The 17,036-nt window shown below is 52.9% G+C and overlaps 1 protein-coding gene across 4 annotated transcripts in view; it reads left to right on the top strand.

The window, feature by feature from the left end:
* The first annotated feature begins 5,159 nt into the window (after positions 1–5,159).
* The window catches only part of dph1 (diphthamide biosynthesis 1), a 613,903-nt gene continuing 602,026 nt past the window's right edge, over positions 5,160–17,036 (top strand). The window contains exon 1 of one of the 4 annotated variants that reach the window (XM_087977226.1): positions 5,160–5,396. In XM_087977226.1, coding sequence (XP_087833352.1) covers positions 5,273–5,396 — 124 coding nt within the window. In that variant the 5' untranslated portion in view covers positions 5,160–5,272. The remainder of the gene's footprint in view (positions 5,397–17,036) is intronic. The other 3 variants (XM_087977225.1, XM_087977228.1, XM_087977227.1) reach the window with 3 other exon arrangements.

The following is a 17,036-nucleotide window of genomic DNA, read 5'->3' as shown; positions in this document are numbered from 1 at the left end:
ACATAGAGATGTACAGCATGGAAATAGACCCTTCAGTCCAACTTGAGCATGCTGACCAAATATGCTAAATTAATCTAGTCCCATTTGCCAGCATTTGGCCTATATCCCTCTTAACCCTTCCTATTCATGTACCTATCCACATGCCTTTTAAATGTTAGTCAATACATGTAATATTTGGTAAATTCCACTTTGGAAATAGAACGAGTCTGATTCAAGACTGGGATACAGACAGACTCTGATCTCCCAACTTTAATGCATTGTCTGAGCTGAAATGTCACCCTTTGTTATAAAACCTGAAGTTATTTCGAGAAGTGACTTAAAAGAAATTCTGGGATTTACATATTAATGAACTTAAACCAGCATTCTAAAAGATGAAAGACTTGGATGGCACAATGACTCAGTGGTTAGCACTGCCACCTCACAGCGCCAGGGTATGGGTTCAATTCTAGCCTCGGGCAACAGTCTGTGTGGAGTTTACACATTCTCCCCGTGTCTGCGTGGGTCTCCTCCGGGTGCTCCAGGTTCCTCCTACAGTCCAAAGATGTGCAGGTCAAGTGAACTGGCCATGCTAAATTGCCCATTATGCTAGGTGCATTAGTCAGAGGGAAATGGGTCGGGTTGGATTACTCTTCAGAGGGTCGGTGTGGACTTGTTGGGCCAAAGGGCCTGTTTCCACACTGTAGGGAATCTAATCTAATCTTAACAATCCAGGTTTGTTGAATATATCACTATATAAAACTGTAACCTTTTGCTATAAATTCTGTGTCTTATGATCTTCTACTCCACAACCACCTGATGAAGGAGCAGCACTCCGAAAACTCTCTCTCCCCCTCCCCCGCTCCATCTCCTCCTCACCCTCTCCTCTCCCCCGCGCACTCTCTCTCCCCCTCCCCTGCCCCCTCTCCGTCTTCCCCTCCCCCTCTCCCACTCCCCCGACCCCTCTCCCACTCCCCCGACCCCTCTCTCTCTCCCCCCGCCCCCTCTCCCTCTCTCTCTCCCCCTGCCCCGCCCCCTCTCCCTCTCCCCCTCCACCGCTCTCTCCCGTGCCCCCCCTCCCTCTCCCCCCTCCCCATCTCCCCCCCCTTCTCCCTCTCTCTCTTCCCCCCGCCCCGCCCCCCCTCGCCCCCACCCCCTCTCCCTCCCCCCCACCCCCACTCTCTCTCCCCCCCACCCCCACTCTCTCTCCCCCCCATCCCCTCTCCCTCCCCCCAACCCCCTCTCTCTCCCCCCAACCCCCTCTCTCTCCCCCCAACCCCCTCTCTCTCCCCCCAACCCCCTCTCTCTCCCCCCACCCCCTCTCCCACCCCCCACCCCCTCTCCCACCCCCCACCCCCTCTCTCTTCCCCCCCGCACCGCCCCCTCTCCCTCTCCCCCCACTCCCTCTCCCTCTCCCCCCGCCCCCTCTCCCTCTCTCTCCCCCCGCTCCCTCTCCCTCTCCCCCCCGCCCCCTCTCCCTCTCTCTCCCCCCCGCCCCCCTCCCTCTCTCTCTCCGCCCGCCCCCTGTCCCTCTCCCCCTGCCCCCTCTCCCTCTCCCCCACGCCCCTTCTCTCTCTCTCTCTCCTCTCCCTCTCTCTCCCCCCCGCCCCCTCTCCCTCTCTCTCCCCCCCGCCCCCTCTCCCTCTCTCTCCCCCCGCCCCCTCTCCCTCTCTCTCTCCCCCCGCCCCTCTCCCTCTGCCCCGCCCCCTCTCCCTCTCTCTCCCCCCCGCCCCCTCTCCCTCTCTCTCCCCCCGCCCCCCCTCTCTCCCCTGCCCCCCCTCTCTCCCCCGCCCCCCTCTCTCCCCCCGCCCCCTCTCCCTCTCTCTCCCCCGCCCCCCCTCTCTCTCTCTCTCCCCCCGCCCCCTCTCCCTCTCCCCCCGCCCCCTCTCCCTCTCCCTCTCCCCTGCCACCTCTCCCTTTCCCCCTCCCCACCCCCTCTCCCTCTCTCTCCCCCGCCCCCTCTCCCCCTCCCCCTCTCCCTCTCTCTCCCCTCCACCGCCCCCTCTCCCTCTCCCTCTCTCTCTCCCCGCCCCCTCTCCCTCTCTCCCCCCGCCCCCTCTCCCTCTCTCTCCCCCCGCCCCTTCTCCCTCTCCCCCCGCCCCCTCTCTCTCTCTGCCCTCCCACGCCCCCTCTCCCTCTCTCTGCCCTCCCCCGCCCCCTCTCCCTCTCTCTCTCTCTCTCTCCCTCTCTCTCTCTCCCCCGCTCCCTCTCCCCCCCTCACTCTCCCCCTCTCCCCCTCCCTTTCCCCCTCCCTCGCCCCCTCCCCTCTCCCCTGCCCCCTCTCCCCCGCCCTCTCTCCCTCCCCCCACCCTCTCTCCCTCCCCCGCCCTCTCTCCCTCCCCCCGCCCTCTCTCCCTCCCCCGCCCCTCTCTCCCCCTCCCCCTCTCTCTCCCCCTCTTCCCCTCTCTCCCTCCCCCTCTCCTGCCCTCTCCCGCCCCCTCTCCCCCATCCCCTCTCCCTCTCCCCCGCCCCCTCTCCCTCTCTCTCCCCCGCCCCCTCTCCCTCTCTCTCCCCGCCCCCTCTCCCTCTCTCTCCGTCCCCTCTCCCTCTCTCTCCGTCCCCTCTCCCTCTCTCTCTCCCACGCCCCCTCTCCCTCTCTCTCTCCCCCGCCCCCTCTCCCTCTCTCCCCCGCCCCCTCTCCCTCTCTCTCTCTCCCCCGCCCCCTCTCCCTCTCTCTCTCCCCCGCCCCCTCCCTCTCTCTCTTCCCCGCCCCCTCTCCCTCTCCCCTGCCCCCTCTCCCTCTCTCTCCCCCGCCCCCCCTCTCTCTCCCCCGCCCCCCCATCCCCCTCTCTCCCTCTCTCTCTCTCCCCCGCCCCCCCTCTCTCTCTCTCCCCTCCCCCGCCCCCCCTCTCTCTCTCCCCGCCCCCGCCCCCTCTCTCTCCCTCCCCTCCCCCGCCCCCTCTCTCTCCCTCCCCTCCCCCGTCCCCTCTCTCTCCCCTCCCTGCCTTCTCTCTCTCTCCCCTCCCTGCCTTCTCTCTCTCCCCCCTCCCCGCCCCCTCTCTCTCCCCCCCCTTCCCCTCCCTCTCTCTCCCCTCCCCGCCCCCTCTCTCTCCCCCCTCCCCCTTCCCCTCCCTCTCTCCCCTCCCCCTTCCCCTCCCTCTCTCCCCTCCCCCTTCCCCTCCCTCTCTCCCCCCCTCCCCCTCCCTCTCTCCCCCCCTCCCCCTCCCTCTCTCCCCCCCTCCCCCTCCCCCTCTCCCCCCCTCCCCCTCCCTCTCTCCCCCCCTCCCTCTCTCCCCTCCCCCGCCCTCCTCCCTCTCTCCCCTCCCCTGCCCCCTCTCCCCTCTCCCCTCCCCTGCCCCCTCTCCCTCTCCCCTCCCCCGCTCCTTCCTTCCTCCCCCGCTCCCTCTCTCTCCCTCTCTCTCTCCCCTCCCCCGCCCCCTCTCCCTCTCTCTCTCCCCTCCCCCGCCCCCCTCTCCCTCCCTCTCTCCCCTCCCCGGCCCCCTCTCCCTCCCTCTCTCTCTCCCCTCCCCCGCCCCCTCTCCCTCCCTCTCTCCCCTCCCCCGCCCCCTCTCCCTCCCTCTCTCCCCTCCCCCGCCCCCTCTCCCTCCCTCTCTCCCCTCCCCCGCCCCCTCTCCCTCCCGCTCTCCCCTCCCCCGCCCCCTCTCCCTCCCTCTCTCCCCTCCCCCGCCCCCTCTCCCTCCCTCTCTCCCCTCCCCCGCCCCCTCTCCCTCCCTCTCTCCCCTCCCCCGCCCCCTCTCCCTCCCTCTCTCTCCCTCTCTCTCCCCTCCCCGCCCCCTCTCCATCCCCTTCCCGCCCCCTCTCCCTCCCTCTCTCTCTCCCCTCCCCCGCCCCCTCTACCTCTCTCTCTCCCCTCCCCCGCCCCCTCTCCCTCCCCTCCCCCGCCCCCTCTCCCTCCCTCTCTCCCCTCCCCCGCCCCCTCTCCCTCCCGCTCTCCCCTCCCCCGCCCCCTCTCCCTCCCGCTCTCCCCTCCCCCGCCCCCTCTCCCTCCCGCTCTCCCCTCCCCCGCCCCCTCTCCCTCCCTCTCTCCCCTCCCCCGCCCCCTCTCCCTCCCTCTCTCTCCCCTCCCCCACCCCCTCTCCCTCCCTCTCTCTCCCCTCCCCCACCCCCTCTCCCTCCCTCTCTCTCCCCTCCCCCGCCCCCTCTCCCTCCCTCTCTCTCTCCCCTTCCCCGCCCCCTCTCCATCCCCTTCCCGCCCCCTCTCCCTCCCTCTCTCTCTCCCCTCCCCCGCCCCCTCTCCCTCCCTCTCTCCCCTCCCCCGCCCTCTCTCCCTCCCTCTCTCCCCTCCCCCGCCCCCTCTCCCTCCCTCTCTCCCCTCCCCCACCCCCTCTCGCTCCCCCTCTCCCCTCCCCCGCCCCCTCTCCCTCCCTCTCTCTCCCCTCCCCCGCCCCCTCTCCCTCCCTCTCTCCCCTCCCCCACCCCCTCTCGCTCCCCCTCTCCCCTCCCCCGCCCCCTCTCCCTCCCTCTCTCTCCCCTCCCCCGCCCCCTCTCCCCTCCCCCCCCTGCCCCCTCTCCCTCTCCCCTCCCCCTCTCCCTCTCCCCCTCCCCCGCCCCCTCTCCCCTCCCCCCCTGCCCCCTCTCCCCCCTGCCCCCTCTCCCCCCTGCCCCCTCTCCCTCTTCCCCTCCCCCGCCCCCTCTCCCCCTCCCCCACCCCCTCTCCCTCTTCCCCACCCCCTCTCCCTCTCCCCCACCCCCTCTCCCTCTCCCCTGTCCCGCTCCCCCCTCCCCTGCCCCGCTCCCCTCTCCCGCCCCCCCTCTCCTTCCCCCCGCCCCCTCTCCCTCTCCCCCTCCCCCCGCCCCCTCTCCCTCGCCCCGCCCCCTCTCCCTCGCCCCCTCTCCCTCTCCCTCTCTCCCTCTCCCTCTCCCTCTCTCTCTCTCTCCCCCTCCCCCTCCCCCTCTCTCTCCCCCCCGCTCTCTCCCCCTCCCTTTCCCCCTCTCCCCCCTCCCTTTCCCCCTCTCCCCCCTCCCTCTCCCCCTCTCCCCCCTCCCTCTCCCCCTCTCCCCCCTCCCTCTCCCCCTCTCCCCCCTCCCTCTCCCCCCCGCTCTCTCCCCCTCCCTTTCCCCCTCCCTCTCCCTCCTCCCCTCTCCCTCTCCCCCGCCCCCTCTTCGCCTCTCTCCCCCGCCCCCTCTTCCCCTCTCTCCCCCCGCCCCCTCTTCCCCTCTCTCCCCCCGCCCCCTCTTCCCCTCTCTCCCCCCGCCCCCTCTTCCCCTCTCTCCCTCCCCCCCCCCGCTCGATGTCTCTGGGTGTGATTGCTCGCCCTCGATCGGTTTCTCGGTGAGTGATTGGCGCGCTGCTCGAGCTGCTCGCGCTGCCCACGTGGTCTGTTGTTGTCGGGGAATGGCCGAGCGGAGCGGGATGCCGGGCCCCGGGCTCACTCTGACTGAGGCAGTGAGGGCCGCCGGGGAGCACGGCCAGGAGCTGGCGGTACCGAGAGGCGGCCAACCCGGGAGGAGAACCATAGGTGAGGGAGAGCGGGGACAGAGGAGGAGAGGGGATGGGGAACCTCTAAACCTTAACCTCTCACTCTACCCCCTAACCTCTAACCCTTAACCCTAAATCCTGCCTTTACTAACACTAACCCCTACCCCCAACCCTAACTTCAATCCTACCCCACAATGCTGAGTATCGCCCTGCTCTGGGTATCGCCCTGCTCTGGGTATCACCCTGCGCTGGGTATCACCCTGCTCTGGGTATCGCCCTGCTCTGGGTATCGCCCTGCGCTGGGTATCGCCCTAGGCTGGGTATCACCCTCGGTTGAGTATCACCCTCGGTTGAGTTTCACCCTTGCTGGGTATCACCCTGCTCTGGGTATCACCCTTGCTGGGTATCACCCTGCTCTGGGTATCGCCCTGCGCTGAGTATCACCCTGCGCTGGGTATCACCCTGCGCTGGGTATCACCCTGTGCTGGGTATCGCCCTGCGCTGGGTATCGCCCTGCGCTGGGTATCGCCCTAGGCTGGGTATCACCCTCGGTTGAGTATCACCCTCGGTTGAGTTTCACCCTTGCTGGGTATCACCCTGCTCTGGGTATCACCCTGCGCTGGGTATCACCCTGCGCTGGGTATCACCCTGCGCTGGGTATCACCCTGCTCTGGGTATCACCCTGCTCTGGGTATCACCCTGCGCTGGGTATCGCCCTGCGCTGAGTATCGCCCTGCGCTGGGTATCACCCTAGGCTGGGTATCACCCTCGGTTGAGTTTCACCCTTGCTGGGTATCATCCTGCACTGGGTATCATCCTGCGCTGTGTTATCGCCCTGCGCTTCGAATCTCCCTGTGCTGCGTATCACCCTGTGCTGCTTCCCTCTGTCTCGTCCATGCATCCATTCCTCAGTCTCACTCTGTACTCATTTCGTCAGGATCAAAGGATACTGATTTGCTGGAAGTGTAGAATTGCACACATTTCAACCTTTTTCAAAAAGAAAAAAAAAATGTCAATAGTTACTGATCAGAGAATTTAAGTTGGGAAAATTTCGAGAAATAGTAACTTTGGAATAGAATTAATAGTTATTTGGTCAATGTGATTCAAGTAGGGAGAGCCAACGTGGATTTCTCAAGGGAAAGTTGTGTTTAATATCTTGGAATTCTTCTGGGAGTTTGGAGAGAATTGAATTGAATTGAATTTATTGTCACGTGTACCGAGGCACAGTGAAAAGTTTTGTCTTGCAAGCAATACAGGCTGATCACAGAGTTAAGTAGCATAGATAAGTAAATAATAGGAAAACAGCAGCAAAAACAAAAACAAGTACAGGTGAATGTTAAGAGTTTGTGAGTCCATTCAGTATTCTAACAACAACAGTAGGGTAGAAACTGTTGTGAAACCGGCTGGTGTGTGTTCAGGCTTCTGTACCTTCTCCCCGATGGTAGAGGTTGTAGAAAAACATTGCCGGGGTGGGATGGATCTTTGAGAATGCTGGTGGCCCTTCCTTGACAGTGGGCCTAGTAGATGGATTCTATAGATGGGAGGTTGGCCTTTGTGATTGTCCAGGCCGAGTTCACCACTCTCTGTAACCCGTCTCCGACCTTGAATGGTACAGTTTCCATTCGAGGTAGTGACACATCCAGACAGAATGCTCTTGATGGCGCACCGATAAAAGTTGGCAAGGATATTCGCTGCCATGCCAAATTTCCTCAGCTGCCTGAGGAAGAAGAGACGTTGTTGGGCCTTTGTAACCAGTGCTTGCACATGAAGAATCCAAGAAAACTTGTTGTGGATGACAACTCCCAGGAGCTTGACACTGTCCACTCGTTCCACCTCTGTGCTGTTAATGTGGAGGGGGGTATGAGTAACATCCCACCCTCAGTCAATAATGAGTTCCTTGGTTTTGCTGGCATTGAGAGCTAGGTTGCTGTCGGTGCACCATTTTTCCAGGTCTTCCACCTCCCATCTGTAGTCTGTTTTGTCGCCATCGGAGATTCGACCGACTATGGTGGTATCATCAGCGAACTTGTAAATGGCCTGGTACGCCGTCTGGTCCCATCCAGAGAGGATTGATGGGGGGAATGTTGTGTACATGGACTTCCAAAAGGCATTTGATATAGTGTGTAACCAAAGACTTGTGAGCTCAGTTAAAACTCATAAAATATATGGACAGCAGCAACATGGATACAGAATTGACTAGGAGATAGGAAACGGAGAGTATTGGTGAATGGATATTTTTCAGGCAGGAGGAAGGTCTGTATTGGAATTCCCTGGAGCTAACATGGCCTAGTGGTATTATCAGCGCTGAAAATGTGTTGCTGGAAAAGCGCAGCAGGTCAGGCTGCATCCAAGGAACAGGAGAATCGACGTTTTGGGCATAAGCCCTTCTTCAGGAAGTGGTATTATCACTGGACTGTTAATCCAGAGAGACCCAGGTAGTGTTCTGGGGACCTGGGTTCGAATCCCACTATGGCAGGTGGTAGAATTTGAATTCAATTTTAAAATAAGTCTGGAATTAAAAGTCTAATGACAACTATGAATCCATTGTCCATAGTTGGAAAAACCCATCTGGTTCACTAATGTCCTTTAGGGAAGTAAATGCCATTCTTACCTGGCCTGGCTTACATGTGACTCCAGACCCAGAACAATGTGGTTGGTTCTTAACTGTCCTCTGGGTAATTAGGAATGGGCAATATGTGCCAATGATACCCTCACCCCGCAGAGTCATGCAGCACGGAAACAGACCCTTTGCCTTAACTCAACCATGCTGATCAGGTTTCCTAAACTGAGCTAGTTCCTTTTGCCTGAGTTTGATCCATGTCACTATAAACCTTTCCTGATTTGGAGATGCTGGTGTTGGACTGTGGTGTACAAAGTTAAAAATCACACAACACCAGGTTATAGTCCAACTGGTTTAATTGGAAGCACACTAGCTTTCGGAGCGACGCTCCTTCATCAGGTGGTAATGCTATCACCTGATGAAGGAGCGCCGCTCCAAAAGCTATTCACCTTACCTATGAACCTCATGATTTTAAAAACCTCTATAAGCTCACCTCAACCTCCTACGCTCCAGGGAAAAAAACATTCGAGCCTATCCAGCCTCTCCTTATAACTCAAACTCTCCAGTCTTGGTAACATCCTTGTAAATCTTGTTTGTCTCTTTTACAGTTCAATAACATCCTTCCTATCGGAGGGCAACCAGAATTGTGTGCAGTACTCCAAATGTAGCCTTACCAATATCTTGTAACCACTGTCAATTGTCATTAAAACCCACCTGTCATCCTCACCTGGTCTGGTCATCAGACTCACAACTTTTAACTGCCCTCTGACATGACCAGGGCAATTGGAAATAGGAAATAAAATACTGACCTAGTGAGTGATGCTCAAATTCTGTGAACAAATATTTAAAACAAAGTCTAATCTCTACACTGCTGTGAATCTGGCCTCTTATTATGTTCCAGCGTTGGCAGCTGTGCCTTCAGCTGCCTGGACCCTAAACTTGAGAATGCCAATCAGAAACCATTCTCTCTCCACTTTTTAAACCTGACCTCTTTGACCAGGCTCTACCACACTGCCCTAATATCTTTTTGAATGGTTCAAAGTGAAATTTTTGGTAATTCTCCTGCAAGGTGCTTTAAAATGTTTATTTATGTTAGGAAAATAGGAACAGCAGTAGGCCATTCAGCCCCTCGAGCCTGTTGCGTCATTCAGAGAGATTGTGGCTGGCCTGTGGCCTAACTGCATATGCCTGCCTTTGGCCCACATTCCTTAATAGCTTTGACAAAAATTATCTCAGATTTAAAATTAACAACTGATCCAGCATCCATACCATTTGCGGAAGAGAGTTCCAAACCTCTACCACGCATTGTGTGTAGAATTGCTTTGTAACATCTCTCCTGGAAGTCTGTCCTGAACTCTCAGACTATGCCTTTTAGTTCTAACATCTCCAATCAGTGGAAATAGTTTATTTTTATCTATCCTATCTTTTCCTTTTAATAACTGGAAGACATGGATCAGATCACCCCTTAACCTTCTAAATTCTAGGGAAAGCAGATCTAATTTGGATAATCTTTCCTCATAACTTAACCCCTGAAGTCCAGGTATCATTCATCTCAAACGACGTTGTACTCCCTCCAAGGCCAATCTATCTTTCTTAAGGTGAAATACCCAGATAGAAATAAATAAAAACAGCAGTAAAGAAAGTCTTGCCATTATCCAGTATCTTTCACGACTGCCAGACTTCTCAAAGTGCTTTAAATCAAGCATATATTTCTCTAGTGTAGCCTCCTGTAATAATGTGAGAATGAGTCATGTAATGAGGTGTTGAGGGGCTTTCTAAATATCACTTGTTGTTGTAATCTGCATTACTGAGTGATGAGGGAACTGGGAAGAGGTCCCTGACCCATTCAGAATCATTATGTCTAACTAAGAAACCTGACCGAGTCTTTGTAGAAAGATAGTTCCTCAGTGCTAAATGAGACACCTTCCGTTTTAAGAAAAATAGTTTGCATTTTTCTCATGTTTTATTACCTCTCTCAAAGTTCCTGGAGCACTTAATGGAATTAATTTGAAGTAACTTTTTATGTTTAGATTAGATTAGATTAGATTCCCTACAGTGTGGAAACAGGCCCTTCAGCCCAACAAGTCCACACCGACCCAGTCCCATTTCCCTCTGAATGATGCACCTAACACTACGGACAATTTAGCCTGGCCAATTCACCTTACCTGCACATCTTTGGACTGTGGGAGAAAACTGGAGCACCCGGAGGAAACCCACGCAGACACAGGGAGAATGTGCAAACTCCACACAGAGAGTCGCCCTACAACTAAGTTCAAATTGCAAACCAGAATTCAAAATATTCTGCTATCCCTGATCTGCTTTCTGACATTCTTTTGTCTGTAGCTCTGTATACTGTACAGAAATGGGCCTCTGTATACTGTAACCAAATGGTCTGTGCTACCAGTTGTGTCACCTCCCCCCCCCCCCTCCCCCCCCCCCCCCCCCCCAACCAATTCTAACAGCACAGACCTCTATGCCCCTCCCCATTTTGTGTTTCAAATAAAAGCAAAATATTGTGTATACTGGAAATCTAAAATAAAAGAAACAGTGTTGGAGAAGCTCAGTAGACCTTGTAGTATCTATGCCTAAGGGAAAGACAATGGAACAAGGACATGCCACAACCCAAAGGACTAGCCACACTATCATACATCAAGAGCATTTCCGAACTGACAGCCGGACCACTAGGACTCATAACAGCACACAAACCAACAGCCACTCTCAGACAACAACTCACCAGGACGAAGGACCCGATACCCAGCATGAGCAAAACCAATGTTGTGTACAAAATCCCATGCAAGGACTGCACAAAACACTACATAGGACAAACAGGAAGATAGCTAATGATCCGCCTTCATGAACACCAACTAGCCACGAAACGACACGACCAGCTATCCTTAGTAGCCACACACTCAGATGGCAAGCAACATGAGTTCGACTGGGATAACACTACTATTATAGGACAAGCCAAAAAGAACAGCCAGGGAATTCCTAGAGGCATGGCACTCATCCACAGATTCAATCAATAAGCACATCGACCTGGACCCAATATACCGGCCACTGGAGCGGACAGCTGGAACTGACAACCGGAAGTGGCAGATTCAAACCACTACAAATGCCAGAGGAACCAACACAGAAGCGCTTCACAGGAGGCTCCCAAGCACTGAGGATGTCACCGAGAGGGGACGAAACGTCTGCAACACAAATTCCCAGCTCGGCGAACAGAACCACAACAACGAGCACCCAAGCTACAAATCTTCTCACAAACATTGAGTCATTGGCACACTGACCTCGGAAATAGTGTATGTGTTGCATCAGATCTGACTGTGGGACATGAGTGGTCAGGGCTGAGGGAGTGCTACTTTGCTGGTGCTGGAGGAGCTTATAGGCTGCGGCACTGTTTGTCCACTTGTTGACGTCATTCCCTTCCCTTCCCTGTCCCAGGAAGTTGTCTGTTATGCATCTCCACCTCTCCCTGTCTCATACTGCCCCCTCACATTCCATTCAGTCCTTTGTTTCAGCAATCCGTTTTCTTCTCTGCTCTCTCCTAAATTTTCTGTAGATTTTTCCCCTCTAAAAACTGCTTCTGTTTGCCATCTAACTAGAACACTGTGACCACTTCTGATCCCCTTATCTAAAGAGCCATATACTGGCATTGCAGGCACATCAGAGAGGGTTCACTGGGCAGAAACCAGGAATGGAAGGGCTGTCTTATCAGGAGAAGTTAATAAGGTTGGAATACAGAAAAATGAGAGGCGATCTTATTGAATCAGCAATGTTTAGGGCACTTGACATGGTAGAAGGGGAAACGTTGTTTCCCCTCGTGGGAGAATCTAGGGCTAAAGGGCACAACCTTAGAATAGGGGATCACACGTTTAAGACAGAAATGAGGAGGAATTTCTTCTGTCAGAGGCTTGTCAATCTGAGGAATGCTTTACTGCAAAAGGTTGTCAAGGCTGGATCATTAGACACAGTCATGGCTGAGATAAACAGTAAATCAGTAAAAGAATCAAGGCTTATGGGGAGAAGACAGAAAACTGGAGTTGAGAAATATAATATCAGCCAAGATCTCAACCCTTTGCAGACTGAATGGCCTACATCTGCTTCCGTTTCTTATGGTCTTATCTACTCGAGTGGAGAGGCTCTTCCAGCCTTAGACTTATTCTTAACAATGTGCCCCTGAGTTTTATGTTCCCTTTGATTTTGATGTTATGCATGAATCTCCTCTTATCATCAACCATTTCCAGCCCTTCTTTATGATCCAGTGTAGGGTTCCTCTTCTTTATCTGCATTGTGAATGCATTCAGCTTCTCCCTTGACCTTAATGGGGTAAATGCCAAATAGTTGTTTCTACTGGTCAGGGAACCTAAAACCCGGGCGCAATCTCAGAAGCAGAGGTTGATTGTTTAGGATGGAGATGTGGAGAAATTTCTTCACACATGCCAGAGGCAGTGGTGGAGGCTGGTACAATTACAACATTTAAAAATGTTGATAGTAGCCATGACGTGGAGGAGCTGGTGTTGGACAAATCACACAACACCAGGTTTATTTGGAAACACTAGCTTTCGGAGTGCTGCTCCTTCATCAGGTGGTTGTGGAGTAGAAGATCATAAGACACAGAATTTATAGCAAAAGGTTACAGTTTTATATAGTGATATATTCAACAAACCTGGATTGTTAAGATTAGATTAGATTCCCTACAGTGTGGAAACAGGCCCTTTGGCCCAACAAGTCCACACCGACCCTCTGAAGAGTAATCCAACCCGACCCATTTCCCTCTGACTAATGCACCTAGCATAATGGGCAATTTAGCATGGCCAGTTCACCTGACCTGCACATCTTTGGACTGTAGGAGGAACCTGGAGCACCCGGAGGAAACCCACGCAGACACGGGGAGAATGTGTAAACTCCACACAGACTGTTGCCCGAGGCTAGAATTGAACCCATACCCTGGCGCTGTGAGGTGGCAGTGCTAACCACTGAGTCATTGTGCCATCCAAGTCTTTCATCTTTTAGAATGCTGGTTTAAGTTCATTAATATGTAAATCCCAGAATTTCTTTTAAGTCACTTCTCGAAATAACTTCAGGTTTTATAACAAACGGTGACATTTCAGCTCAGACAATGCATTAAAGTTGGGAGATCAGAGTCTGTCTGTATCCCAGTCTTGAGTCAGACTCGTTCTATTTCCAAAGTGGAATTTACCAAATATTACATGTATTGACTAACATTTAAAAGGCATGTGGATAGGTACATGAATAGGAAGGGTTAAGAGGGATATAGGCCAAATGCTGGCAAATGGGACTAGATTAATTTAGCATATTTGGTCAGCATGCTCAAGTTGGACTGAAGGGTCTATTTCCATGCTGTACATCTCTATGTCTCTGTGACTGTAAATGGCATGACGGCTCAGTGATTAGTATGCTGTCTTACTGTCCATGGTCCTGGGTTCTATTCCAGCCTTGGGTGACTGTGTGGAGTTTGCACATTCTCCCTGTACCTGCATGGGTTTCCTCTGGGTACTCCTGTTTCCTTCCTCAGTCCAAAGATGTGCAGGTTAGGTGGATGGGCCATGCTAAATTGCCCTGTGGTGTCCAGGGATAGTATAAGGGCTAGGTCTGGATGGGGTGCTCTTTCGAGGGTTGGTAAGGATTTGATAGGCCGAATGGCCTGCTTCCACACTGTAGGGATTCAGTGATTCTAAGTGGATGTGACTCTGGGGGATTTTCTACCCAGAAGGTAGTGGTTGCTCCACTGTTGAATATGTTGAAGACTGGGATAGACAAATTTTTGATCTATCCGGGGGTCATGAGATCTTGGAAGTGGTTGGGAAAATGGAGTTGAAGACCAAGGTCAGCCATGATTGTATAGAATGGCCAGGCATGCTTAATGGGCTGAATGGTCTACTGTTACTTTCTGTGCCTGTTAAGGAGGGTATAACAGATTGCGTGGCCCTGTTTGCAAAAACAAAAGTGGGGAATTCTCTCTGATTTCTACTTCGTTGTGGGAACTCACTGTGTCATAGTCATAGAGATGTACAGTATGGAAACAGACCCTTTGGTCCAACCCGTCCATGCCAACCAGATATCCCAACCCAATCTAGTCCCACCTGCCAGCACCCGGCTCATATCCCTCCAAACCCTTCCTATTCATGTATCCATCCAAATGCCTCTTAAATGTTGCAATTGTACCAACCTCCACCACTTTCTCTGGCAGCTCATTCCATACACACACCACCCTCTGTGTGAAAAAGTTGCTCCCTAGCTCTCTTTTATATCTTTCCCCCTCACCCTAAACGTATGCCTTCTAGTTCTGGACTCCTCAACCCCAGGGAAAAGACCTTGTCTATTTATCCTATCCATGCCCCTCATAATTTTGTAAATCTCTATAATGTCACCCCTCAGCCTCCGATGCTCCAGGGAAAACAGCCCCAGTCTTAGCTCAAATCCTCCAACCCTGGCAATATCCTTGTAAATCTTTTCTGAACCCTTTCACTTTTCACAACATCTTTCCAATAGGCAGGAGCCCAGAATTGCATGCAATATTCCAACAGTGGTCTAACCAATGTCCTGTACAGCCGCAACATGACCTCCCAACTCCTGTACTCAATACTCTAACTGACAAAGGAAAGCATATCAAACGCCTTCTTCACTATCCTATCTACCTGCGGCTCCACTTTCAAGGAGCTATGAACCTGCACTCCAAGGTCTCTTTCTTCAGCAACACTCCCTAGGACCTTACCATTAAGTGTATAAGCCCTGCTCTGATTTGCTTTCCCAAAATGCAGCACCTCGCATTTATCTGAATTAAACTCCATCTCCCACTTCTCAGCCCATTGGCCCATCTGGTCAAGATCCTGTTGTAATCTAAGGTAAACTACTTTGCTGTCCACTGCACCTCCAATTTTGGTGTCATCTGCAAACTTACTGAATATACCGCTTATGCACGCATCCGAATCGTTTATATAAATAATGAAATGTAGTGGAGACAGCACTGATCCTTGTGGCACTCCACTGGTCACCGGCCTCCAGTCTGAAAAACAACCCTCCACCACCACCACTGGCTCAAAGGTAGAAGACCTTTGAGCCAGTTCTGTATTCAAATGGCTAGTTCTCCCTGTATTCCATGAGATCTAACCCTGCTCACCAGTCTCCCATGGGGAACCTTGTCGAACGCCTTACTGAAGTCCCTATAGATCACATTTTCCGTTCTGCCCTCATCAATCTTCAAAAAACTCAATCAAGTTTGTGAGTCATGATTTCCCATGTACAAAGCCATGTTGACTATCCCTAATCAGTCCTTTCCAAATACATGTCCATCCTGTCCCTCAGGATTCCCTCCAACAAGTTGCCCACCACTGACGTCAGGCTCACTAGTCCATAGTTGAAAATGTGTTTCAGGATTATGCCCAAAACGTCGATTCTCCTGTTCCTTGGATGCTGCCTGACCTGCTGCGCTTTTCCAGCAACACATTTTCAGCTCTGATCTCCAGCATCTGCAGCCCTCACTCACTAGTCTATAGTTCCCTGGCTTGTCCTTACCACCCTTCTTAAACAGTGGCAACACGTTAGCCAACCTCCAGTCTTCCGGCACTTCACCTGTGACTATCGGTGATCTTAGCAAGAGGCCCAGCAGTCACTTCCCTAGCTTCCCACAGAATTCTAAGGTACACCTGATCAGGTCCTGGGGATTTATCCACTTTTATATGTTTTGAGACATCCAGCACTTCCTCCTCTGTAATATGGACATTTTTCAAGATGTCACCATCTATTTCCCTACATTCTATAACTTCCATGTCCTTTTCCACAATAAACATTGATGCAAAATACTCGTTTAGGATCTCCCCCATTTTCTGCGGCTCCACACAAAGGCCGCCTTGCTGATCTTTGAGGGGCCCTATTCTCTCCCTAGTTACCCTTTTGTCCTTAATGTACTTGTAAAAACCCTTGAATTCTCCTGGATTCTACTTGCCAAAGCTATCTCATGTCCCTTTTTTGCCCTCCTGATTTCCCTCTTAAGTATACTTCGACTGCCTTTATACTCTTCTAAGGATTCACTCGATCTATCCTGTCTATACCTGACATATGATTCTTTTTCTTAACCAAACCTTCAATTTCTTTAAAAATCACCCACCAGGTTATAGTCCAATAGGTTTAATTGGAAGCACACTAGCTTTCCATGAGATCTAACCCTGCTCACCAGTCTCCCATGGGGAACCTTGTCGAACGCCTTACTGAAGTCCATATAGATCACATCTACCGTTCTGCCCTCATCAATCCTCTTTGGTTTTTTTTAGGTATATGAAAGGTAAAAAAATGGTTAAGACTAAAATTGGACCCTTGAAGACAGAAACAGGGGAATATATTACGGGGAACAAAGAAATGGCAGAAGAATTGAATTGGTACTTCAGCTCTGTGTTCACTGGGGAGGACACAAGCAATCTCCCTGAGGTAACAGTGGCTGAAGGACCTGAACTGAAGGGAATTTATATTTGCCAGGAATTGGTGTTGGAGAGACTGTTGGGTCTGAAGGTTGATAATTATTTTCCAGAGTTCGATAGATTCGTGATCAGTTCCTGCGGATTGGAGGGTGGCTAATGTTGTACCACTTTTTAAGAAAGGTGGGAGAGAGAAAGCAGGAAATTATAGACCAGTTAGTCTGACCTCAGTGGTGGGAAAGATGCTGGAGCCTATTATAAAGGATAAAATTACGACACATCTGGATAGTAGTAACAGGTTAGGTCAGAGTCAGCATGGATTTATGAAGGGGAAATCATGCTTAACTAATCTTCTGGAATGGTTTGAGGATGTAACTCTGAAGATGGACGAGGGAGATCCAGTAGATGTAGTGTACCTGGACTTTCAGAAAGCTTTTGATAAAGTCCCACGCAGGAGGTTAGTGAGCAAAATTAGGGCGCATGGTATTGGGAGCAAAGTACTGACTTGGATTGAAAATTGGTTGGTTGATAGGAAACAAAGAGTAGTGATAAACGGCTCCATTTTGGAATGGCAGGCAGTGACCAGTGGGGTACCGCAGGGATCCGTGCTGGGACCACAGCTTTTTACAATATATGTTAATGATATAGAAGATGGTATTAGTAATAACATTAGCAAATTTGCTGATGA

Source organism: Chiloscyllium plagiosum, unplaced genomic scaffold (assembly GCF_037043375.1).
Source record: "Chiloscyllium plagiosum isolate Xiang-an unplaced genomic scaffold, Cpla_swu_hap1 HiC_scaffold_31, whole genome shotgun sequence".
NCBI lineage: Eukaryota > Metazoa > Chordata > Chondrichthyes > Orectolobiformes > Hemiscylliidae > Chiloscyllium > Chiloscyllium plagiosum.
Note: the sequence above shows the minus strand (reverse complement) of the source record. Positions and strands in the feature narration are given on the sequence as shown.